This window comes from Xenopus tropicalis, chromosome 1 (genome assembly GCF_000004195.4).
Source record: "Xenopus tropicalis strain Nigerian chromosome 1, UCB_Xtro_10.0, whole genome shotgun sequence".
Lineage (NCBI taxonomy): Eukaryota > Metazoa > Chordata > Amphibia > Anura > Pipidae > Xenopus > Xenopus tropicalis.
In genome coordinates, this window is record NC_030677.2 from 22529932 (window position 1) to 22556798 (window position 26867).

Here is a 26867-nt window from a genome sequence, read left to right on the forward strand (position 1 = left end):
CAAAGAGCTCTCCCCACTCGCCACACAAAGAAATAAATAGCAGGCCACGTTGAGCTTTCCCGTGCATGCCTGTCTGCTTCTAAAGGCATTTCCTCCCCATTAGACACATAGACAACGGAGCTGAAAGCAGGGGGCGTGGGCATCACGCCAGGGGCCGGAGCAAGGAGCCAAGAGCCAGGAAGGAGTGGCGCACAGAAGAGCCCACAGGCAATCAGGGAGCAGAGGGTGCTAGCTGGAGGGACTCGAGTATATATGGTAATACACAAGAGCTGTGAACAATAGTTTCTTAAATATGGTGCTTTTTTTTTATAAATGGTGCGCAGTAAAGTCACTTGTGTCACATGACTCACTGAAGTTTGTGTAGAAATAACGTAGTCCCTACTTTAACCCTTTCCCTACCAACAATGTAGGTACTACGTTGTTTTAAAAACAGCAGTTAAGTGCCAACAACGTAGTACCTACGTTAATGGTACCTAAACGATTCTCTCTGCCCCGGCGGCTTTTGCTGCATCGCGTCTGCTGTTTGTACTGGTTCCCCACCTAGCGCCGCCTCCCACCTACTTCCTCCCGAGGACTGCAGCTAGAAGGACCAGTCAAGCGATCCGTGCTTCAGGACAGGAAAGTGCGATTTTATTTTCATGTATACACACTTTTACACACACTTACACACACATATACATTTACATACATTTACACACACATATAGCACACAATTTAGCACAAGGTTTTTAGCACAAAACTTTTTACATTTTTTTTTCATTTTTCTTTTGTTTTTTTTCCACTAATTACGCTGTTATGTGACTTATTTTATTGTTTCATTGATTTGCACAATTTTTGTGCTTTCTCTCCAAATTTTGGCTGCAACTTTCAATGTAGGAGGCAAATTTATGTAATTATTCTTAACACCTTCACCATCTGACCAAAGTAGCTATTTCTTTTGTGACTGTATGGATAATAAGTCTATAGATGGATTTAAAATATTGCCTTTGAAGTATTTCTTAAGATCTGGAGCTCCAAGACCTGCTTTATCTTTATTTCTTTGAAGAATAGATTTGTATATTCTAGGAGATTTCTTATTCCAGATAAATTGGTAAAACACATTAGTAATCTTACAAAGAACACTGGAGGGGATTGAAAAAGGGATAGTACGATAAAAAATAAGAATAGCTTTAAGGTGCCCATACACCTTAAGATCCGCTAACTTGGCGATGTCGCCAAGCGAGCGAATCTTCTCCTAATATCCCCACCTACGGGTGGGCGATATCGGGAGAATCCAGGCTAATTCGATCGGTTGGCCCCAAAGGCAGGGCAGGCCCATCGGTAGTGCCTATACACAGGCCGATTAGCTGCCAAATCGGTCTAAGGGACCCATATCGGCAGCTAGAATCGGCCTGTGTATGGGACGTTTAAAGTAGATCATAGAGACAAGAAAAAATTTAAGAAACATATTTTCAAGCTGACTAAAAGTAGAGTAGAGAATACTGCTCCAAGCATATATATATCAGAACATCAGCCATTTTTATCATATTGACATTCAAAGACAACATATCTCGGAGCAAATTTCATGGGAGCATGCAGATATATAATTAATAAAATAACTTAGTAAAGTTTATATAAACGAATTAAAACTTAATAAAGAATACCAACATCAGACTCTTTTAAATTTGCCTATATATATAATAGGCAGGAATTAATAGTAATTATTCCTAAAGCTTTTAATTAGGCACTCATTTGATTGGTGTACGATGCACCGTTTCCCATTCTGAAGTGAGTCTAGCCTTCTTTTTTGTATGAAGGTCTGCAATTGGATCTCCATTATCCAAACCCCATTCCTAAATAGCCTTCCCAGCTTCCTCAGGAGTATTTAGAACAGAAGTACAGGTATTGGATCCCTTATCCGGAAACCTGTTATCCAGAAAGTTCCGAGTTATGGAAAGACCATCTCCCATACACTCCATTATAAGCAAATAATTCTTATTTTTAAAAATGATTTCCTTTTCTCTGTAATAATAAAACAGTACCTGTACTTGATCCCAACTAAGATATAATTACCCCTTATTGGGGGCAGAACAGCCCTATTGGGTTTATTTAATGGTTAAATGATTCCCTTTTCTCTGTAATAATAAAACAGTACCTGTACTTGATCCCAACTAAGATATAATTACCCCTTATTGGGGGCAGAACAGCCCTATTGGGTTTATTCATTATTTAAATGATTTTTAGAAGACTTAAATTGTGGAGATCCAAATTACGGAAAGATCCCTTATATGGAAAACCCCAGTTCCCGAGCATTCTGGTTAACGGGTCCCATACCTGTACTGCCATTTCTGGCTACAATCAGTTTTGTAGGGAGACCCCACTTGTATTTAACATTGTTAGCTCTCAAACATAAAGTAACTTCAGCAAATTCCTTTCTTTCAGTTAGAGTAGCTGCTGACAAATCTGCAAAAATATGAATTGATTTAAGTTGTGCTGCAAGATATTTTGCATTTCTGTGTTCTCTTAAAAAAAGCATCTTGTATATGATACAAATGAAACCGAGTTTGTGGTAATACCGTGGAAGTTAGAGTTTTGAGGAAGAAAATCAAGTCTTGCCCTTTAAATTCCTCAGGAATACCTCTGTACCATATGTTATTTCTGTGAGATCTGTCTTCCAGATCTATAACTATTTTTCTGTAGCGAGATTATATCTTCCTCAAGAGTAGTACAAATATCAGCTACTTGATTATGAGCAGTGACTGTTTCCTCTGCCTTGTGTTCTAAGGGCTCTGGCACACGGGGAGATTAGTCGCCCGCGACAAATCTCCTGTGTCTCGGGCGACTAATCTCCCCATGTGCCTGAGCCCTAAGGGGATTGTTTCAAGTCTGTAATGTTATGCATAACACATTTAGTAATTCTTGCCTGCTTCAAAGAGCTCTCCCCACTCACCACAGAAAGAAATAAATAGCAGGCCACATTGAGCTTTCCCGTGCATGCCTGTCTGCTTCTAAAGGCATTTCCTCCCCCTCCCCATTAGACACATAGACAACGGAGCTGAAAGCAGGGGGCGTGGGCATCACGCCAGGGGCCGGAGCAAGGAGCCAAGAGCCAGGAGCCAGGAAGGAGTGGCACACAGAAGAGCGCACAGGCAATCAGGGAGCAGAGGGTGCTAGCTGGAGGGACTCGAGTATATATGGTAATACACAAGAGCTGTGAGCAATAGTTTTTTAAATATAGTGCTTTTTTTATAAATGGTGCGCAGTGAAGTCACTCGTGTCACATGACTCACTGAAGTTTGTGTAGAAATAACGTAGTCCCTACTTTAACCCTTTCCCTGCCAACAACGTAGGCACTACGTTGTTTTAAAAAAAGCAGTTAAGTGCCAACAACGTAGTACCTACGTTAATGGTACCTAAACGATTCTTTCTGCAACGGCAGCTTTTGCCGAGGGGGTTGGGGGGCCAGTCCTGTGATGCGAATGTAGCAGGACCAACCTACAAGCAGCAGACGCGATCGCATCGCATCTGCTGCTTGTACTGGTTCCCCACCTAGCGCTGCCTCCCACCTACTTCCTCCCGAGGACTGCAGCCAGAAGGACCAGGCAAGCGATCCGTGCTTCAGGACAGGTAAGTGCGATTTTATTTTCATGTATACACACTTTTACACACACTTACACACACATATACATTTCCATACATTTATACACATATAGCACACAATTAAGCACAGGGTTTTTTCTTCCCACTTTGCACACTTATATACACTTATGTACACTCATATACACACTTGCACACTGTCACAAAACTTTTACATGTGCACATGTATACACAAACTCACAAAAACTTTTTAAAAATGTTTTTTTTTTCCACTAATTATGCTGTCATGTGACTTATTTTGTTGTTTAATTGATTTGCACAATTTTTGTGGTTTTATTGCATTTTTATCCTTGTATTAGTGTTCCTGATCTGTTTTTAGCATAGCTTGTGTACCATGTGTAACTTTGGTGTAGAAAAATTACTTTACCTATTTTGAATTCATCATGTGTACTTAAAATATATGGTTTTCTGGGGGTCTGTGTAGAGTTAGGGGGGGGTTACTGCACATAATACGCTGTCAGGGGGCTCTGTGTGCAAAAGCTGAGTTGGCAGGCGAGAAATCCATATGTGCTATATTTATTTTGGGGTCAGTACTTACCGCAGACTTTGGTATATCTATGCATATTGGGCATCAAACTGTTCAGTAGACCTTAGGTGTTCCTATTTGGGGTGACTTGCCTTTGGACGCAAGAAATTGTGTGAGATAAATTCAGTAAATTGCAACATTTTTATGCGATTTTCTGAAATGTCATAAAAACCACTAACTTTAGGAAAGCTTTGCAGATTGGTACTTTGGTGTAGAAAGGACTCTTTACCCTTGTTGGATTTGTCAGAATGTGTACTTTCCAAAAATATATGGGTTTCTGGGTTTTTCTGTACAGTTAGGGGGTCTTACAGCACATAATACACGGTCATTGGGCTTTTTTTGCAGAAATTGAGCTGGCAGCTGAGAAAATTCCTAGGCACTATGTTCATTTGGGTGCCTCTGTACATCACTGTGCATTAAACTGTTCAGTAGACCGCTGCAGTGTCGGACTGGTCCAACAGGATACCAGGAAAACCCAGGTGTCAGTGGGCCCTCCTGCTCACCCAGCCATTTTCATTGTATGCCTTTACCATGGTCATTCCTCATTTCTACATGAGAACAAAGAAAATAAATAGAAGGAAGAATTAATAATAATATGTATGGGGAAGTGATTTAGAGAATAAATAATGTGAGTGAAGAGAGAAGGAAAAATTGTTTGGAGACTGGGCCCACAGTCTAAGGTTTTCTAGTGGGCCCCTGGCACCCCAGTCCGACACTGGACCACTGGCATTCATATTTAGGGTAATGTGTCATTATACATAAGAAATTATGTAAGATAAATATGGCAAATTGCAACAAATTTAGGTCTTTTTCAGAAAAGTCATAAAAAGCATTAACTTTAGGAAAGCTTTCCAGATTGGTTCTTTGGTGTAGAAAGTCTTCTTTACCCATGTTGGATTTGTCAGAATGTGTACTTTTTAAAAATATATGGTTTTAGGGGTCATGCTACATTTCTGCAACTTCTACCCCTCATAAAACGCGACAGAAAGCAAAGTCTTGCGTATTCATGCGTATATCGGCTACATGTGCCTGCACCCAAGCGTATTCCATTCATTCGGGTGCAGGCTCAAGTAGCAGGCATAGGGCTGAATTTTCACCAAGTGTTTTTCCGCTTGCCGAAAATTTCAGCCCTACGCCTCGTGTGGCATCAGCCTTAGGAAACACCCTAACAGGTGTTCCCCATTAGACTTCAATAACATGCACCATTACCCAAATTAATTATTAGGCAAATAGACTATCCGAGAATGGTAGAAAAATCATAGTTAAAATTTAACCTTTATTTAACTTCAATAAAACTCAAGATTATACTCATAGAAAAAGAAACCCCAGTTAAAAATAGTGTGGGGTGGAGAACGGTCTGGACATTGGCCATAAAATGTTAGTTAACTGCCTCTAGTTTGTTCAAGCTAACATGGCACAATGTTATAATTTTTAAATAGCGTAGTATGTATCCAATTCTCCCCACATTGTGCCTGATTAGCTTGAACGAACTAGAGGCAGTTAACTAATATTTTATGGCCAATGTCCAGACCGTTCTACACCCCACACTATTTTTAACTGGGGTTTCTTTTTCTATGAGTATAATTTTGAGTTTTATTGAAGTTAAATAAAGGTTAAATTTTAACTATGATTTTTCTACCATTCTCGGATAGTCTATTTGCCTAGTAATTAATTTGGGTAATGGTGCATGTTGGCCTTGAAATCTAAAGTAGGCAGCTTTCTGGAGCAGTGCTTTGGAAATTAGTAGTAATGGTAGTGTACTGCTGGGAGTTTTTGACCTATACAAGTGAGAAATCTCCATAAAACTATATATATTTGGTATTGGCACGTTCAGGAGACATGGGACTTTCCAAATCAGTTGTATATTCGTGCATAAAATAATTTTTGTTTCTGGTGCATGTGTTTATATTATAGAAAATATTTTTATTTTTTTTTCATTTTTTAGACATTTTGAAGCCTATATCTTGTTACAGAATTGGAATTACACAAAACTACCATATTTTTCAACCATAGTTTAAAAGCTTAGGTTATCCTGAAAAAAATGATATATTGTTTTCCTTGGTAAACTAAAAGTCCCCCGAGGAAAGGCCCCTAAAGTGAAACAGTGCAAAATGTTCAAAAACTGTCTGGCAATACAAGTTCCGCTTTGTCCAAAACGGCTGGCAGTGAAAGGGTTAAAATATAAGCATATTGGAAAATAGATAGCAGCAGTACCACTGCATGGATAATAGTTGCAGGCCTGACGCACAGTGCTGTTAAGTGGCCATTTATAAAGGGGCCCTATAGGGGGGTCTCTGCAACATAGTAACAAGGTTTGATTGGAATGGGAATTATTCCTTTCAGTTCAGAGGAAGATGCTGCTGTACAATCTCCTCCTGCTGTCCCTGATATCTGTGGGTGCACTCTCTCAGCAATGGGGTGAGTATATTTCTTGGGATTACTACATGATTACTGTACGCTAAATTACTTTTTGTTTGCCTTAATTTTTTCATGTTCACCTGCTCAAGGTTAGTATTGGCACTAGTGATGAGCGAATTTGTCCCATTTCGCTTCACCATAAAATTGGCAAACCGGGGTGAAAATTTGTGAAATGCATTTGTCGCGTGATTTTTTTGTCGTCTGTGTCTTTTTTTGGTTGCCTGCACTTTTTTGCCATGACCGTGCCAATTAGATTGCCCACTGGTACCTTAAAGGAGACATATCATGGGAAAATTAAGAATGTACCAGTGCATTATACTCCTCTAAATATAGGATTGTCTTTAAAAAAGTTGTGTTTCAGACTGATTTATTGAGAAATTCCTCCACAAATTTACCCTGACTCTCTCCACTGCCAATCACCCTTTCTAATCATGGGCCACCCTGGGCTGTGCCTATAACCCCGCTCATTTCCCTGCCCATTTCCTGTCCCAACCCACCTTCCCCTATCTATATCCCTACCCAGCCTGCCTATTTCCCCACCCCTTACATCATTACCCCGCCCCAAAAGACATCACAACCCACCCCCAACCCAAAGGCCAGTAAAATGTGGCAACCGTAGTCACCTATCACTAAAAAATTGGTTAGGGGAAACAATAATATTTTCCAGATACATTTTGCCTCACTTGTGCTATGGCACCACACTAGGGGGCACATTTACTAACCCACGAATCCGAATTGGAAAAATTCAGATTGGAAAACGAACATTTTGCGACTTTTTCGTATTTTTTGCGATTTTTTTCGGCGCCTTTACGACTTTTTGGAAATTGTCGCGACTTTTTCGTTACCAATAGGATTTGCGCGAAAAAACGCGAGTTTTTCGTAGCCATTACGATTCGCTCGTATCTTGTCGCGACTTTTTCGTATTGAGCGCTCGTAAGCGGCGGGCGAAACTTTCAGACTTAGCATGATTTTGGAAGCCTCCCATAGGACTCAATGGCACCCTGCAGCTCCAACCCGGCCCAAGGAAAGTCTCCCATAGGGCTCAATGGCACTCTGCAGCTCCAACCCGGCCCAAGGAAAGTCTCCCATAGGGCTCAATGGCACTCTGCAGCTCCAAGCCGGCCCAAGGAAAGTCTCCCATAGGGCTCAATGGCACTCTGCAGCTCCAACCCGGCCCAAGGGAAGTCTCCCATAGGGCTCACTGGCACTCTGCAGCTCCAACCCGGCCCAAGGAAAGTCTCCCATAGGGCTCAATGGCACTCTGCAGCTCCAACCCAGCCCAAGGAAAGTCTCCCATAGGGCTCAATGGCACTCTGCAGCTCCAACCCAGCCCAAGGAAAGTCTCCCATAGGGCTCAATGGCACTCTGCAGCTCCAACCCGGCCCAAGGAAAGTCTCCCATAGGGCTCAATGGCACTCTGCAGCTCCAACCCGGCCCAAGGAAAGTCTCCCATAGGGCTCAATGGCACCCTGCAGCTCCAACCCGACCCAAGGAAAGTCTCCCATAGGGCTCAATGGCACTCTGCAGCTCCAACCCGGCCCAAGGAAAGTCTCCCATAGGGCTCAATGGCACTCTGCAGCTCCAACCCGGCCCAAGGAAAGTCTCCCATAGGGCTCAATGGCACTCTGCAGCTCCAACCCGGCCCAAGGAAAGTCTCCCATAGGGCTCAATGGCACTCTGCAGCTCCAACCCGGCCCAAGGAAAGTCTCCCATAGGGCTCAATGGCACTCTGCAGCTCCAACCTGGCCCAAGAAAAGTCACCATACTGAAGCTTGAATGAATCCGAATCTTTCGTACTCGGCGCGAAGGCTACGAAAAAGTCGCGACTTTTCGCGCAAGTAGTAACGCTACGAAAAAATCGCCAGATTTTGCGCAACATTCAGAATGGCAACGAAAAAGTTGCGACAATTTTCCGAAAAATCACCAAATACCGATCATTACGAAAAAAACGCAATCGGACGCATTCGGCCCGTTCGTGAGTAAGTAAATGTGCCCCTAGGTGTGGGTGAACAGTTCCTGTGATGTGCATATGAATAATGACCGAGTCTCTGGCTCACCCGTTATGTGCATGTAACGTAGAAGCAGTAGATGCCTCCCAAGCTTAAGGGGCAGATTTACTAATCCACGAATCCGAATTCCGAAAGGGAAAAAATCGTATTGGAAACGGAAATTTTGCGTCTTTTTCGGCGCCATCGCAATTTTTCATATTTGTTGCCACTTTTTTGTCGCCGTCACGACTTTATTGTATTTTGCGATTTTTTCGTATTGAGCGATAGTAAACGGCGAAAAAACCAATCTGATTTTTTTGCGACGGCGACGAAAAAGTTGCAGAAAATATACGAAAAAGTTGCAACGGTGACGAAAAAATTGCGGGACATACAAAAAAGTCGCGACGGCGACGAAAAAGTCGCAAAAATACCGATCATTACGAAAAAACGCATTCGGACACCTTCGGACCATTCGTGGATTAGTAAATCTCCCCCTAAGTGTCATGCAGCACATAATGAGCGAGTTGTAGCACTGGGTTAATATGCGCATGTATGTGCCCCAACATCACCTGTGTCGGAAGCTCCCTTACCTACCCCTTTGGTGGGGGAAACTATTTTTTTAGTGATATAAAGGACAAGGAAAGGCTAAGTCACTTGGGGGTGCCAAAATGTTAGGCACCCCCAAGTGACTCTTGCTTACTTGCCTACTTGCTTACCTTGTACCCCGGGCTGGTGCCCCTGTATAAAGAGAAAACAGCACCAGCCCGGGGAACCTGCAAAATCCCTGAGCCTGGCGAAGCACAGTTGAGTGAAAAGCCGACTTTTTTGTTAAAATTTGGCTTTTCACTCTACTGCGCATGCGCAAGCACACAAAGGAGGAAGAGGAAACGCTCGCAGGTAACCCTTTCCTTCTCCTTTAAAGCAGCCCTGTTGGTGGCATTAGCAATAGCGCATTGCAGTTGGTCAGTATTACCATTGCCACCCATATACTTGTATTCCCTGATATGGAGTGCCACAAAAGGCATTTCCTGCAGTTTTGTTCCACCATCATTTCTCAAAATGCCAAGAATTGCAAAAGAGTTGTACCGAAACCTCATAAGTTATCAGTTTTATGAGACCACTTGTAGGGCTTGGAATCGGCAGCTTTTCACAGGAAAGAGAATGCCAGACGATCTGCAGTGTGCCACCGTCCTTAGAAAGCAAAGGTCTATGTAACTATGGATATTACTTTCATTTCAGGCGCAATGTCGTACTACACTTTTAGGAGCTGTTGGGACATCAAGAAATCAAATGAAAATGCACCAGGTGAGAAATGGCTCTCGAGTCTATCAGCAGGGGCGTAAATATGGAAGAAGAAGCAGACCCTGCGGCTGTAGAGGGGCCCACAAGGCTGTAATTAATAAGCAATTTCAATCGATATTAGTAAACAGGTCAACATTTGCCCACTTTGCATCATTTGCTGTGGCGTGTGGGGCCCAGTAACATCATGATAAGCCACTGTGACTAGCAGCTAACCTTGTCTGACTGCAAAAGGACTGAGGATTTTATCAAACCATGCATGTGACATTAATTTGCCTTTGTGTTGTGTTTTTGCTTCTATTTTTAACATTAACATTCCATGTTTTAACCTTTTCAGTGCTGGGATCTCCAGTTTATTGTCTGCCCAAATATACATTTACAGAATATGTGCAAGTAAAGGGAATATATTCCAAAATATGATGTTAGGATGCATTTAAAATTCAACCCCCATAGCCTATTTTAATAGATGCACCTTAGTATTATTAATGCACGTTAAATATAAGATATGTTGGTAAGAATCTTACCAAACTGGAATATATATATCAGTAAATATTGCCTAGAACCCATGAGTTAATAGAGCTTCTCCAGCAGAATCCTGCATTGTAATCTGTTTTTCAAAAACACAAACAGACTTTTTTTATATCTAATTTTGAAATTTCACATGGGGCTAGCCATATTCTTCATTTCCCAGGGTGCCACAGCCATGTGACCTGTGCTCTGATAAACTTCAGTCACACTTTACTGCTGTGCTGCAAGTTGGAGTGATATCCCCCCCCCCATCCCAGCAGCCGATCAGTAGAACAATGGGAAGGGAGCAAGAGAGCAGCTCCCAGTAGGTATCAGAATAGCACTCAATAGTAAGAAATCCAAGTCCGGCTTGGGACTCCTCCAGTTACATGGGAGTAGGAGAAACAATAGGTTAGCTGAAAGCAGTTCTAATGTGTAAAAAAAAAATACATTTGTTGGTTCAAAAATAACATTTTATATGGTAGAGTGAATTATTTGCTATATAAACAGTGTAATTTAGAAATAAAAAGTATACCATAAATATCATGACAGAAGTGGAGCATAAGCGGATTTTAAGTCTCCCCAAACCTGCTTGGCTCTTTCTTCTTGTGGATTCTCCAATTAAAGCACAGTAAAATTGACCAATCAAGGTACAGATACAGACAGGGCTTGGGAGACATTACAAACTGAAGCCAGTGCAGAAATGAAGACTGAAAAGAAGAATCTGCAGACTGTAACTTTACCTATGAACCGACTCTCTACTTTTGCTGCAGATTTTATCCCACTCCCACAGGTACTATACACAGGTACAATACACAGGTACAATACACAGGTACAATACACAGGTACAATGCTGATGATATCCAAATTTGTCGATCCCCTTCATTAAGACTCAAATCTCTACCTGTTGTTTGGGGGTGACCTTTGACTCCTGTCTCTCCTTCTCTGACCATATTAACACCACTGTCAAAACCTGTCACTTTTTCTTATGCAATATTGCCAAAATCCGTCCCTTTCTTTCTACTGCAACAGCTAGGCTGCTCATGCATGCTCTCATACTATCCCGACTTTTTTTTTTTTAGTAGAAAAAAGGAGTATTGGAGCACTATGGTATGCTAGTAATTGAACCAGTTGGTTACAGGTACTAGGCAGCATGAGAGTGATGCTGTGAGTAACAGAGTATGAGAGCAATGTAGTGAAGTCTTGGAGTGACAGCATGGGAATGGGGTAAGGGAATAATGCAGTGTGGGAGTAATGGAGCATACAAGTAAGGCTGGAATAAGAGTAATGGGGTACAACACCATATTGATATAATGAAGGGCAGCACAATAACAGATCTGTACCCAATGAGAGTATACAATGGTGTATTGAGATGTGAGCATGGGACTAAAGGATCATTGGAAGTAATGTGATTGAGTAACATGGTATGGGACTGACACTGTGAGACTGGGAGTAACCGTTGGAGGGTTCAGTTATGGGTATAACGGGGCTTGGATCTAATAAGCTTTAGAGTAAGAGTTAAAGTGATGGAGTAGCAGGATATAGTAATAAGAGTAAATATACTTATGTATATTAAATCATTTTCCACATCTAAAGTTTATTTTGGTAAGCTTATTTTAAATGAATATGCACTTTATTACTTATACACTACATGGTGACTAATCCTTGCGTGTGCCCTTTCTATCTGATCCTGTAGGTGGCAATACTAACCATGATCATACTTACATTCCTCTGGTGGGTTTTTGTTTATCCTCAAGGTGGCAGACTTAGCATTAAAAAATATGCAGTATGGCCCATCTTGGGAAGCAATAAAACACAGAGGAAAGTCTTAATAAAATGTAAAACTTGAAAATAATATATTTGAAAAGGGGTTAGCATTGCCAGGATATTTCAAAAGTTCTAGTGTATTAGGGCTCGTAATCTTGAGCGTTTTTTTCTGCATTTCCCTGCAGGGAAGGAACACATCCTGTTCTTTCTAATGTGCATGTAAGCGCAGAATACATGTAGGATGCAGCATGTTGCGTCCCATCTGCATTCAGCACTTGCATGCTCCTCTGTGAGTTCAGGTACATTAGGAAGAACAAGATGGGTTCAGAAAAACAGAAAGGAACACTTGAGTATAACCCCTTAACCAATCCATGCATCATATTCCCCCCCCCCAGGGTGCCCTCTTTTATATTAGATTCCTGAAGGCCACAATTAGTTTAGAAAGTGCAGTTATAGAGGGGATATTGGGGGACAAGGGTTGAGACTCAAATTTGTTTCTACTGCAACAGCTAGGCTGCTCATGCATGCTCTCATCCTATCCCGACTTGACTACTGTAACCTGCTACTAACCGGCCTCCCTAACTCCCATCTTTCCCCCCTACAGTCTATATTAAATACTACTGCCAGAATTCTCCTCCTCTCATCCAGGAGAGTTCAGGCCCTTCTTCTGCTAAAGGCCTTATCGTGGCTCCCTATTAAACAAAGAATATCTTACAAACTCCTTCTCCTAACCTTCAAAGCCCTCCATTCCTCTGCTCCTCACTACATCTCTTCCCTGGTGTCTCCGTATGTTCCCGGCCGACTCCTTCGTTCCTCGCAGAGCAATCGTTTGGTTGCGCCCCCCCACTACTACTGCGGTTTCCCGCCTTAAACCTTTCTGCCCTGCTGCCCCTTACATTGGGAATGCCCTCCCTGATTTCCTCCGGAGAGAATCCTCCCCCAGTCTTTTTAAAACTAAACTTAAAGACTCCCTATTGGAGCACTCACCCAGCACCTGATCTGGGAACTGGCACTTATATTGTAATGTCACCCACTGTGACCTACAGCACTTATATTTGCCTATTTGTGTCTGTAAGTTACCCTCCCATATAGATTGTAAGCTCTACGGGGCAGGGACCTCCATCCTCTTGTGTCTTTGACTCTTAACTTATTGCAACTGTATCTTGTATTTATTTGTATTTATTGTTATACTTTGTATTTATCTATTATTATCTTAATAACCCCCTGTTTATATTAATGTATTCTACTGTACAGCGCTGCGTACATAAGTAGTGCTTTACATACATACATACATACATACAATACACAGGTGCAATACACAGGTACTATACTGTTGCTATATACAGTTCTAAAAGCTGAATCACTACCTGACATCTATAAAATCCCTATCAACAACCCTAACAGATGGATGGTAAGTTAATTCTTTCCCCCTGAAAAAGCGCATTGTGCTTTTATATACTTATTGTTTTTGTTTTTTGCACATTCTATTTTTTTTTTTTTTTACTTTTGTCATTGTCTTGTTCCTTTCTAGTTAGTTACAGTGCAGCCAATGCTGTGTATCAGTGCCAGTGTTATAGTGCCAGGGCCTGAATATCTGCTGGTTATGTAAATACAGATGGCATCTCACTGTATATAATGTGCCTGAGGTGTGAGTACCTACTGCTTCTCTATCTATAAAGCTAACTTAACACATCTAAAGGGAAGGTTCACTTTTAAGTTAACTTTTAGTATGTTATAGAATGGCCTATTCCTAGCAACTTTGCAATTGGTCTTCCTAATTAATTTTTTTAGAGTCCTTGAATACTTTGCCTTTCTCTTCTGCCTCTTTCCAGCTTTCAAATGGGGGTCACTGACCCCAGCAGCCAAAAGGTTTTATTATTATTATTGTAATTTTAATTACTTATTTTTCCATGCAGGCCCCTTAACTATTCATATTCCCATCTCTTGTTTAAACCACTACATGGTTACTAGGGTACATAAGATCCTAGCAACCAGATAGCTGCTGAAATATCAAATGGAGAGCTTCCAAACAAAAAGCTAAATAACTGAAAAACCATTAAAAATAAAAGCGGACCAATTGCAAAGTGTATCATAATGTCTACATCATGTTTAAAGTTAATTTAAAGGTAAACTACCCCTTTAAGCTAACTGATCACAAGCACAAATGGATGGAGACCCCCTCACAGAAGTGCCTGTATGGATACTTTTACATCCTAAGCATTTTAGGGTGAAAAAAGCCCCCCCACCCACACTTTTGCGCAGTATCCCTGGGAGTCAGTGGGAACGGCAGGAGGTAGTTGGGAGGTTAATTTTGTACACCAGCAGCGAATCCACTAAGGGGCACATTTACTAACCCACGGTATGATCGGTATTTTGAGATTTTTTCGGAAATTATCGCGACTTTTTCGTTACCAATAAGATTTTTGCGAAAAAACACGAGTTTTTCGTAGCCATTCCAAAAGTTGCGCAAAATCTGGCGATTTTTTCGTAGCGTTAAAACTTAACGCCTTTTAAGTTTTAACGCTACGGAAAAGGCGCGACTTTTCGCGCAAGTTTTAATGCTACGAAAAAATCGGCAGATTTTGCGCAACTTTCGGAATGGCTACGAAAAACTCGAGTTTTTTCGCGCAAGTCGTAATGGCTACGAAAAACTCGCGTTTTTTCGCGCAAATCGTATTGGTAACGAAAAAGTCGCGATAATTTCCGAAAAGTCGTAAAGGTGCCGAAAAAATCGCAAAAACTACGAAAAAGTCGCAAAATGTTCGTTTTCCAATCGGAATTTTTCCAATTCGGATTTGAATTCGTGTCTTAGTAAATCAGCCCCTAAGGGGCTGATTTACTTACCCACGAACGGGTCGAAATGAGTCCGATTGCGTTTTTTTCGTAATGATCGGTATTTTGCGATTTTTTCGTATGTTTTGCGATTTTTTCGGATTCTTTACGAATTTTTCGTTACCAATACGATTTTTGCGTAAAAACGCGAGTTTTTCGTATCCATTACGAAAGTTGCGTAAAAAGTTGTGCATTTTTCGTAGCGTTAAAACTTACGCAAAAAGTTGCGCATTTTTCGTAGCGTTAAAACTTAAAAGGTGCAAAGTTTTGCGTAAGTTTTAACGCTACGAAAAAAGCGCAACTTTTTGCGCAAGTTTTAAAGCTACGAAAAATCGCCAGATTTTACGCAACTTTCGTAATGGCTACGTAAAACTCGCATTTTTACGCAAAAATCGTATTGGTAACGAAAAATTCGTAAAGAATCCGAAAAAAACGCAAAACATACGAAAAAGTCGCAAAATGTTCGTTTTCAAGTCGGAACTTTTCCTATTCGGGTCGGATTCGTGGGTTAGTAAATCAGCCCCTAAGTGTCACATTAGCAGTAGGTCAGTCTGTGTATGGGCCATCTTTAGCCTCCCCAAACAAAAAATTAACTCTCCGCCTATAAAGTGGAGTGACAATGGGACAATGTACCATCTTAAAGTGCCACGAGACACCATGGTTATTTTTGCCAAACTTAATATTACGTAATGTTACCTTATTCTAGTACCGATGGATCTGATAGTTCTCCCTACATTCCACTTATTGCAAGGACACACCAATAAATAAACCACGTAAATAGAACGGCAATTAATAAATTCTCTAACCGCAGGTATAGCCTCTATATGTAATTTCTTGGGGGCTACTTAAGGGCAAGTAGTGCATCTCTTTTTGCCACACTAATATGTACCCTTCAAACCAAAGTTATTGATGCATTTTCTATCATCATTAGTGCCCCATACTTTTGAAGGAGTTAACAAACCTGCGGTTTCTCTCCAAGATATTCTCCTAAAATTGGGTCTGCAGTCACTACATTCCAATGTTTTTGTACAATCTTTTTAATGTTATACGCTGCGGTGTTGAACTTAGTGTAAAAGTTACATTTATGTAATGTAACCCTACTTTGGCTACTGTTGTACTTTTAACACGCAACTCCCTGCGTGTGGCGCTACAGGAGCCCTGAGCCCCCACTTATTATGGGGGACAGGTATGATATAAATGAATGGCGTGCCTCAACCCAGGGTAGGTATAGGTAGAACTATATGTCTCCTCCCTGGGAAAACTCTATGAGGTCCTCCTTGGACCCGGACTCCCAGCAACTCCCGGTACCTTGCCCCTCCCTTGGGGTAGCTGCTTACCAGGCAGTTGAGGATCCTCAGTATATGAACAGCCAAGACACCGGTTAAAATGGTGAACCAGATGAACTTGTTTATTGTTGATGCAGGCAGAACACTTCAGAGGATGTCACACAGATGGCTCAAGTTACACTCTCTCTCTTTGGGCTACCCCCGGTACTCCTGCCGGATGATTCCACCTAGGAACTCACCCCGGTCCACGCGTGGGGCCCCTTCACTGGGAACACTCCCAGGGGCTGACTTGGCTCCTCTTACTGAACACTACAGGCCCTGAGCTCCAGCCATGAGTGCTGGGGGGTCTTAACCCCTCTCTCTCCTGTTGGGGCTATCGCTGCCCGTTCTCTCTAGCCTGCCTGTCACTCCTAGAGTGACCTATTACAGTACCTCCTGTACTAGAACACTAGCCTGTTGTTGACCTCCTTACAGAGGGGTCCCAGGCAGAAATGGGTGTCATCCCTTTTTATATTGCCGCACACTGCCACCTAGTGGTTGCTGCTGAACAACAGGGAAACTCCCTTTTCACACATAAACATCTAGGACCACCTTTGGGTGTCCAAATCACATAAGGCCACCCTCATGGTGCCTGTCTAAAGGGGAACTAATCCAGTAGGGGCCCAATTCTTTGGGGTCCCTACAGTAACATCCCTGCAACAGGGTTTTTTTTCACCAATAAAGTGTTCCTATCGGTATCCTGTGCCAACTGTTTGGCTTCATTCAAACATGACTTTTTGTAACCCTTTTCTTGGAATCTATTTTCTAAGATTGAAAGAAGTCAACCGATCTAGAGCAATTCCTTCTAGCTCTGAGGTACTGGCTTTTGGGGATATTCCTAATGCACTTATTATGGGGGGCACTGGATGCATGTAACACACCATTCTGATCAGTGGTTTTGGGGAAAAGCTTTGTCTCTATTTGGTCTCCATTACTAAATAAAGTGAGGTCTAAATAGTTGACACTCCTATCATTAATTTCTGTTGTAAACTGGAGATTATATGGATTGGCATTCATATGTATAATAAATGCATTAATAGTATCAAGGGGGCCGACCCAAATGTATAGCAAATCATCTATGTAACAAGTGTATAAGATGATATGTTCACTAAACCTGGGAGAGTTCCACACAAACTCATCTTCCCATACTGCCATATAGAGATTGGCATACGAAGGAGCGAATTTGCTACCCATAGCGGTACCCTTTTGAAAAGGGTACTTGGTATGCAAGTATATAAAGAAGACAAATCACATGTGACCCATTTATAAGTATCCTTCCAAGTTATGTGTTTCATTTTATTCAATAAATCCATAGTATCCATCAGTAGATCTTTATGTATCTTGGGAAAATGGTAGTAAATAGCCAATCTAGGGAAGCGAGTGATAAGAAATTCAGCTTCTTTGTCCTGTATAGTACAGGGATCCCTTATCCGGAAACCCATTATCCAGAAAGCTCCGAATTACAGAAAGGCTGTCTTCCATAGACTCCATTATAAGCAAATAATTCTAATTTTTAAAAATGATTCCCTTTTTCTCTGTAGAAATAAAACAGTACCTGTACTTGATCCCAACTAAGATATAAATACCCCTTATTGGGGGCAGAACAGTCCTATTGGGTTTATTTAATGGTTAAATGATTCCCTTTTCTCTATAATAATAAAACAGTACCTGTACTTGATCCCAACTAAGATATAATTACCCCTTATTGGGGGCAGAACAGCCCTATTGGGTTTATTTCATGGTTAAATGATTCCCTTTTCTCTGTAATAATAAAACAGTACCTGTACTTGATCCCAACTAAGATATAATTACCCCTTATTGGGGGCAGAACAGCCTATTGGGTTTATTTAATGGTTAAATGATTCCCTTTTCTCTGTAATAATAAAACAGTACCTGTACTTGATCCCAACTAAGATATAATTACCCCTTATTGGGGGCAGAACAGCCCTATTGGGTTTATTTAATGGTTAAATGATTCCCTTTTCTCTGTAATAATAAAACAGTACCTGTACTTGATCCCAACTAAGATATAATTACCCCTTATTGGGGCAGAACAGTCCTATTGGGTTTATTTAATGGTTAAATGATTCCCTTTTCTCTGTAATAATAAAACAGTACCTGTACTTGATCCCAACTAAGATATAATTACCCCTTATTGGGGGCAGAACAGCCCTATTGGGTTTATTTAATGGTTAAATGATTCCCTTTTCTCTGTAATAATAAAACAGTACCTGTACTTGATCCCAACTAAGATATAATTACTCCTTATTGGGGGCAGAACAATCCTATTGGGTTTAATTAATGTTTTATTGATATTTTAGTAAAATTAAGGTATGCAGATCCAAACTACGGAAAGACCCCTTATCCGGAATACCCTTGGTCCCGAGCATTCTGGATAACGGGTCCTATACCTGTACCTGCATGTTTCACTCTCCCCACTAATTCAGCAAGGTACTTGGTTGTGGAACAGTTGGCACAGGATACCGATAGGAACACTTAATTGGTGAAAAAAACCTCCGACGCACGGATGTTACATAAATGTAACTTTTACACTAAGTTCAACACCGCAGCGTATAACATTAAAAAGATTGTACAAAAACACTGGAATGTAGTGACTGCAGACCCAATTTTAGAAGAATATCTCGGAGAGAAACCGCAGGTTTGTTAACTCCTTCAAAAGTATGGGGCACTAATGATGATAGAAACATAGATAGATACATATTAGTGTGGCAAAAAGAGATGCACTACTTGCCCTTAAGTAGCCCCCAAGAAATTACATATAGAGGCTATACCTGCGGTTAGAGAATTTATTAATTGCCGTTCTATTTACGTGGTTTATTTATTGGTGTGTCCTTGCAATAAGTGGAATGTAGGGAGAACTATCAGATCCATCGGTACTAGAATAAGGTAACATTACGTAATATTAAGTTCGGCAAAAATAACCATGATGTCTCGCGGCACTTTAAGATGGTACATAATTTCGATCCCACTGGGCTGGTGTTTTTGGGATTAGAACAAATTTCCTCTAGCACCAGAGGGGGTGATTCATTAGATTATGTCAGCTCGAGACATATTGGATTTTTAAACTAAACACACTACAACCTCATGGTCTAAATATAGAGTTAGATTTGGCAGCATTTTAGTTTAGCCTTTGTTCACTTCTGTTTTCGTTTTTGTTTTTAATTCTGTTTTTATGTTATGAGAAGGAAAGGGGGGGATGCAGAAAAGGTAAAAGGAAGTAAAAGGAATATATGGGAAAGAGAAAAGGAAAGAAAAAAAAATCTGGCCAGGGGGGATTCATGGGAATTGTATGCAGCTCCTCTATATGGTGGGCGGATCACAATCCTATGGGTTTATGGCACTACTCCCTCCTCCTTTTCCCCATTGGTTCATGTCTTCTTCCCATTGGTTTAGGTTTAATGTGCACCTATGCTCTTGGGGTCAGCTGTTTCTCATCTTAATCACCATTTTATGCATGTGATTTGCCAATATAAGGCTGATGCCACACAAGGCGTAGGGCTGATATTTTCGGCAAGTGGAAAAACGCTTGGCGAAAATTCAGCCCTACGCCTGCTACTTGTGCCTGCACCCGAATGAATGGAATACGCTCGGGTGCAGGCATATGTAGCCGATATACGCATGAAAACGCGAGAGAATGCAAAGTCTTGCGTTTTCATGCATATATCGGCTACATGTGCCTGCACCCGAGCATATTTCATTCATTCGCGTGCAGGCACAAGTAGCAGGCGTAGGGCTGAATTTTCGCCAAGCGTTTTTCCGCTTGCCGAAAATATCAGCCCTACGCCTGGTGTGGCATCAGCCTTAGATGATGTTTTTAGATCATATTTTTATTGCTCCTGATGAAGTGTGTCGGACACGTGAAACGCGTAGAGCTGTGTTTTGTTCTTATCCAGATACTGTAAGTAGCCTGTACTGCAGCAGGACTATTTTTAATAAAGGGTATTACATTATATTCTGTTTTATCTTCTGCTTTTCCAAATTGAATGGAGATCTTGAACCTCCTTCTATCAACAGTGGATTTCATTTACCTCTGCATATCCTAATTACCATCTGGTGCAACTACACCACACTGCGATTTGGGATTTTATGTGCACTTTGTTATTATTTGGAGTTATAGGCACAACTCTTTTCACTTTAGTTTCATTAACTTTTGAAACAAATTGCACTATTTTGTATTTGTATTTTTCATGCGCTTCCAACACATTGGTTCTGCACATGTTTCAATACCCATCCAAGAGGGGTATTTTCTTTGAAAGAAATTTGAGCACAATGTTTATTGTCTACATTGAAGACTGAAAGTTATTAAGCACGACGACGCCGATAGCGCTGAGTATTACTTACAAACTTTTTCCTATGATATGCATTATCACAGATGGAATATACACACTGACCTCTTCAGACGGAATCTCCTACCAGACCTTCTGTGACATGACTACAACTGGAGGAGGATGGACTTTGGTGGCCAGTGTGCATGAGAACTACATGGCAGGGAAGTGCACTGTGGGGGATCGCTGGTCCAGCCAACAAGGAAATCGAGCTGACTATCCAGAGGGGGATGGAAACTGGGCAAACCATGCAACATTTGGGTCGCCTGATGCAGCAACTAGTGATGATTACAAGGTGATAATTCCACTTAGAGACAGTATATAAAAGGTGAACCGTCCTTACTACAAAATATACAGTATCCACTAAACGAAATGTTTTTTTATTAAAGTGTTCACAGACAGTCCTTATCCATTTTTTCTTTTAGATATTTAACAAAGTATTTGCAAATTCTAGGCCAAGCCAACACACTCGTGCTTTAAGTCAATGACAGATTTAACCAGCTCTGTCTGGCTGATTACAGAACAAGTCAGCAATCTGCCATTCACCATGAGTGATCTACAGTAGGAAACATAGTTCTATTTAGAAAGCACATAAGACATCAATCATTTATATTTAGGACTTCATTTAAATAATAAATCCCATTTGTGAAAAAAAAATCATGATATATAAACGCCAGTTTAGTGGATGTTTTCCACTATCAGACTGTTATACTAGACTTTCTTCTGCTTCTCTATCTCTTTCACGTTGCCTGAACTGACAGAATCCTGGCTATTATGACATCCAAGCCAAGGACCTCAGCGCGTGGCACGTGCCCAACAGGACTCCGCTGAGACGTTGGAAAAGTTCATCCCTTCAGAGATATCGCACTACCAGTGACTTCTTTTCCAGAGTAGGAGGAAACCTTTTGAGCTTGTTTCAGGTTGGTGCCCTAAAATAGAACCTCAATTGCCCGGAAGATTCAAAGTATACCCCATAGAGAAATCAATTGGGCACGTGCAAGTTTTATGCACCCTGGTGCTTCTGCTGACAGTATCAGTGCCCACATATTTACAATAAAAATAACAGTGAAAAAGTGTGCCTAGTCCCGAGCCTATAGAAATCAGTTTGTAGAATAATGCTACCAAACATTGGACAGCATTACTGCATGAGCACCATGTTCCTTTCTCTGTGCTACAACGATGTCAAAGGGGATGTAAACCCAAATATATCATTGTGCCCAGTAAAAGAAAATGGGAATGATTTTGCTCTATGGTATTAGGTAAATAAACCATAGAGACTTTGGGCACTAGCCAATGAACTTGGGATAGTCACCTATAGCTAAGAACCCCACTAAATTCCCTGGCACCTTACTGGGCATGTTGTGCTTATACAGATCTGACAGAGTACATATGTTGCACATTATAAGCGTCACTGTCTATTATTACTATTTAGCGATATCCGCTGAGATATAATGCTGGAAGCTGCCCAAAAGACAACGGACCTTTTGAGCAAATAGTGTATGACTTTGGAAGCAGCTCGAAGACGGCTTCTTTTTACTCAGACTTTGTAAGAGGTAAGTCTTGGTTGTTATCTATATTTAAGAACTATACACACACAAATTCTGTTTATATTTGTTTTTATTCATCTATACATATTAGGTTATTTTACCCCTGGTTATGTCCAGTTTCGAGTATTTAATACAGAGGGAGCAGCATTGGCTTTCTGTCCAGGAATGAAGATGGAAGGGTGCAATTCGGAACATGTAAGTGTTGGTTGTGGGGGGGGGTACATACATGCAAGCATTTTTTGTCAATTGTAATATATTTTGAAGATGTGTTGCATTAAATGTGCACTTTGAACATATTCCAAAAGTCCTGTTATTTATCAGGGTAAGAGAGGTCAGATAACTGCAGTATAACTAGCACTGGCCCCCAAAATGATTGCAGAGTCTAAGTGGGCACTCGGCAAATGCCCATATCACCCAGAAGCTTTGACATGGCACACAAGCTTCTGTACTAATGGTTGGATGGCAGTGACCAATAAGATCTTTGTTGTAGGCCAACTACTGCCTAAAGGTAGAATTCAAGTTTAAAGGACATGTAAGCCTTAAATTTTTCTACCATGTATAAAGGTTGGACACATATCCCCCACCCAAACTGCATCATTTGTACTGCTCCTTTTGCCAGCACCATAACATTTTTGTAAAACAAATAGCTGTTTTCACCAAGCAGCCATTTTCCCTCTGACACACAGGGCCGCCATCAGAAACCATGGGGCCCCTCACAACAAGATTTTCTGGGCCCCCCCCCTCCTCCCACACTCCCAATGGCCCCTCCCCCAGTGACCCCTCCCATCAATACAAAGGACATACAGAAATTGGTAGCCAGGGCCCCCCTAAAACATTGGTGGCCAGGGGTTACATTTTGCATAGGTGCCAGGGCAGGTACCCCCTAAATCATTGCTAGCCAGCCCAGGGCCCCCTAAAACATTAGTGGTCCTTCCCCAAATTACTCATACTATGGCCTGCTCTCCGCTACTTCCTTCCGCATCCTTTGGCTCCCCCCAGCGTCCTCCTGTTTCTTCCAAGGCCACCCAAGCATCCTCCTGCCCCCCCCCCCCCCCCAGCATCCTTCAGCTCACCCCCCAGGGCCCCCCAGCATCCTTCAGCTCACCTCCCAGGGCCCCCAAGTATCCTTCAGCTCACCTCCCAGGGCCCCCAAGTATCCTTCAGCTCACTTCCCAGGGCCCCAAGTATCCTCCAGCTCACCTCCCAAGGCCCCCAAGCACCTTCCATTTCCCTCCTTCCCGGCCCCCAGCAGACCCCACCTCCGGTGATGTCCTCCTCTATGTGCCGCGGCTCGCTGCTACTTCTGTGCTTTTATAAGGTTGCGGCCCGTGCGTGTGACGTCAGTACGCACAGGCGCAACCTTTTAAAAGCGGAGATGCGGCAGAGAGCCGCGGCACATAGAGGAGGATACAGCTAAAGACAGGGCCCGGGCTTGATGAAAGGGGGCCCGAGCTAAGGAAACTCTAGCGCGGCCGGGCCCCCTTTAAAGGCCCGGTACGATCGTATCCCCTATGCCCCCCTGGCGGCCCTGCTGACACATAAACATGTTTTTCAAGCAGAGAGCACAGCTAGGGCAAGCAAAGTTTCTATGGAAACCAGCAATGCCATCTCTTCATTGGCTGCTAGACTGGAGGGCAGCTGAGTTGAGAAGAACTGAGCATGCCCAGTAGCCAACAGCCAAAGTAAATTCCTAAGGGAGGGGGCTGAGTGGGTTATAGGAAGGAAGGAATCCTAAGTGATTAAGGGGAAGCTGCAGCCTTACTATTAACACACAAAATTTTCGTACCGAACGATTGTAAACAGCGGGAAAACCTTTCCGATTTTTTCACGCAAGCATATGCATAAGTCGCGCAAGCCACGAAAAATTCGGTGAAAATACAATCGGAGCGTTCGTGTCTTAGTAAATCCCTTAGTATTTCTTGCCTTCTGTCCCAAATTGAACACTGCGGAGCCTATTGATGCAGGGGAACCTCAAGTTGACCAGGTAGTAGCGCTAGGGTTCCCTTTCACACCCAGTGGCAATCAGCACAGCATATTTGTGCCTGAAGAATTGGGGCAGATGTCGCTTGCATGGCGAACACGGGAGATGACGGCAGGCAGAATTCACACAATTGCATATGATTTGCCAAGAAATCGGCGCGCAGTTGAAATTTTTCAAATCTTGTGCAATTGTGGTAGGCACAGTGCAACTGAGCGTATCGCCCCCTTGCAAGCAATGAAATTCTGGGGAAAAAATGCTGCATTGTGGGAAAGAAACATGGAAAATGTGCTTTGCTCACTGCACTTGCAGACATACGTGCGCCTTTTATGTTTTGTGCCTTTTAGCAGTAAAGATTTATGCCACCCAAGATGCCCCCAGTAGCATAACATCTTCTTTTGAAGGATGGGTCATTACTGTTATAGATGCTTATCCGTGGAATCAGGTACAATATTCAATATAGCCAATATATAATGACTTTAAGGCCTATGGTACCCATATGGCTCTTTTTGCTGCTGCCATTTCTTCTTAAAAATAATAGAAAGCACTTTGTCTATGGCAGATTCTTAAGCAGACCAGGAGACATGACTTAGAAATGACTTGCTTTACCTATCTCTCTATGGTCATGGCATGGTTTTGACTGCATGGTTCTCAATGGAAGGGCTGCAGTAGTCAAAGTGGCACAGGCCTAACAAAAGCATTAAGGCTTTGGCCAAATGAGCGGCTTATTGGCAACATGGAAGTCTCTTAGCAAGTTCCACATGGGCAAGTTCCACAGGTGCCACTCACTAATTAATGCTATAGATCTGTGCTGCCATTCTGAAACTGGTAACCAGCTCGCGCCTTGTCCTTAACTCAACAGTTGTGCATTGGAGGAGGGGGATACTTCCCAGAAGGGGACCCAAGACAGTGCGGGGACTTTACAGCCTATGACTGGGATGGATACGGAACAAAAAAATTAAACAGTGCAAGCAAGGAGATAACTGAAGCAGCCATCCTTCTCTTCTATCGTTAATCCGCTGGAGGCTTTATCAGTATATATTGTATTTAAACTGCCTGCCATATACCATGAAATAAAGCTTTAGCATCCCGGCCCAGTTTCTTGGTGTAGCATTGAGTTACATTTACATTCACAAGGTCACCAGGGAATCTTAATCCATGGGTTGGATCCCAGTGCTGTTTAAGGGGGTCTCTTTAATAATGAAATGTACTGCTACAAAAGCTAATACTAAACAAATAGGGTGAATAACTTTTTTTTGGCATTTAAACTGTATTAGGATAAGGATTTAATATTGTTGCAGTACATGTATTGCTGGGCTAAGGGCTAAATTCCATAAGCACTTTGATCAGATTTTGTGGGTAAGATTTTATCTGATCTTGTCATGCAACAGCATTAGATTTTGTAGAATCCTACAAAATCTGATTTCCACAGCTGTAATGTAATGTTGGATCAGATAAAGTCGGATGTTTTCTTTTGTTCATGCATCTACATCCGACAGTCAATGTATTTCAATGAGAGAAGAAAGGATTTTCGGTTTTTATCTTGTCAGATTCAGATGCATCGGATGGCAAAAGTTACATATAGTTTACACATCAGTCCCATATCAGTTTCTCCTTAAGGGCTCTGGCACACGGGGAGATTAGTCGCCCGCGACAAAACTCCCTGTTCATGGGCGACTAATCTCCCCGGATTGCCATCCTACTGGCGAAAATGTAAATCACCGGTGGGATGGCATACGCGGTGGCGCGATTTCAATGAAATTGCACAAGTTGCCTCGAGAGGAAACTTGTGAGATTTCACTGAAATCGCGCCGCCACGTATGCCATCCCACCGGTGATTTACATTTTCGCCTATGGGATGGCATTTCAGGGAGATTAGTCATACAGCGACTAATCTCCCCGTGTGCCAGAGCCCTAAGAAAAACAAAGAGATGCAGATATGTTGAAAGGAGAATGCTAATGGAATAGTATGGAATCTATGGAATGACTAAATAGTAGGGATGCACAGAATCCAGGATTCAGTTCAGGATTCGGCCAAGATTCAGCCATTTCAGCAGGATTTGAGTAGATCCACACTCCTAGGCAAATCCAATTCAAATTTTGATCTGGTCACAAATAGTGGATTTGGTGCATCCCTACTAAATAGGAATATGCCTGTTGGAAAGATCTTTTCCCATATAACTCAAATAACCTTGTCGTGGTTAATACCCTGTGTTTGGCTGAATGGTTCCCCTGGCTAGATCTGAACCAATCTAAGCCAGACACTTCTGTTACTCCCATACCCTGTTACTTTATTACTTCCATGTACCCACACTCAGATACTGTTACTTGCCTATTCCCATAATCTGATGCTCTTCAACTCCCATAGTTCCCTTTCTACACAGTGTTGTAAAAGGACAGCACTACACTTAGGGGCACATTCATTAAAGTACAAATCAGAATCACGAAATCTGATAATTCTGAGGATTGCGAACGATCGTAAATGGCGGGAAAATCTTTCTGGCTTTGATCCTTCAGTGCATGATTTTGGAAGCCTCCCATAGGGCTCAATGGCACTCTGCAGCTCCAACCCGGCCCAAGGAAAGTCTCCCATAGGGCTCAATGGCACTCTGCAGCTCCAACCCGGCCCAAGGAAAGTCTCCCATAGGGCTCAATGGCACTCTGCAGCTCCAACCTGGCCCAAGGAAAGTCTCCCATA

The 26867-nt window shown here is 42.1% G+C and overlaps 1 protein-coding gene across 3 annotated transcripts; it reads left to right on the forward strand.

The window, feature by feature from the left end:
• The first annotated feature begins 169 nt into the window (after nt 1–169).
• On the forward strand, nt 170–25262 carry cgl.1 (egg cortical granule lectin gene 1). Of its 3 annotated transcripts, none has more exons than XM_012956222.2 (8): nt 170–255; nt 6506–6580; nt 9808–9873; nt 20692–20939; nt 21406–21564; nt 22077–22197; nt 22283–22386; nt 25032–25262. In XM_012956222.2, exons 2-8 carry the CDS (start codon nt 6517–6519, stop codon nt 25182–25184), a joined length of 915 nt encoding a protein of 304 aa, XP_012811676.1. In that variant the 5' UTR covers nt 170–255; nt 6506–6516; the 3' UTR covers nt 25185–25262. The 3 variants fall into 3 exon arrangements, with proteins under 3 accessions (XP_012811676.1, NP_001120445.1, XP_012811683.1); NM_001126973.1 differs by lacking the exon at nt 170–255 and adding an exon at nt 3127–3176 and having other exon boundaries at nt 25032–25261; XM_012956229.3 differs by lacking the exon at nt 170–255 and adding an exon at nt 3217–3606.
• Nucleotides 25263–26867: the final 1605 nt, after the last annotated feature.

Bases quoted from the DNA above. Each gene is read 5' to 3' on its own strand.
- cgl.1 (XM_012956222.2), top strand. From the start codon at position 6,517: ATGCTGCTGTACAATCTCCTCCTGCTGTCCCTGATATCTGTGGGTGCA. The intron at 9,874-20,691 runs GTGAGAAATGGC...GCATTATCACAG, and splicing joins ATCAAATGAAAATGCACCAG to ATGGAATATACACACTGACC. The intron at 21,565-22,076 runs GTTGGTGCCCTA...ATTACTATTTAG, and splicing joins ACCTTTTGAGCTTGTTTCAG to CGATATCCGCTGAGATATAA.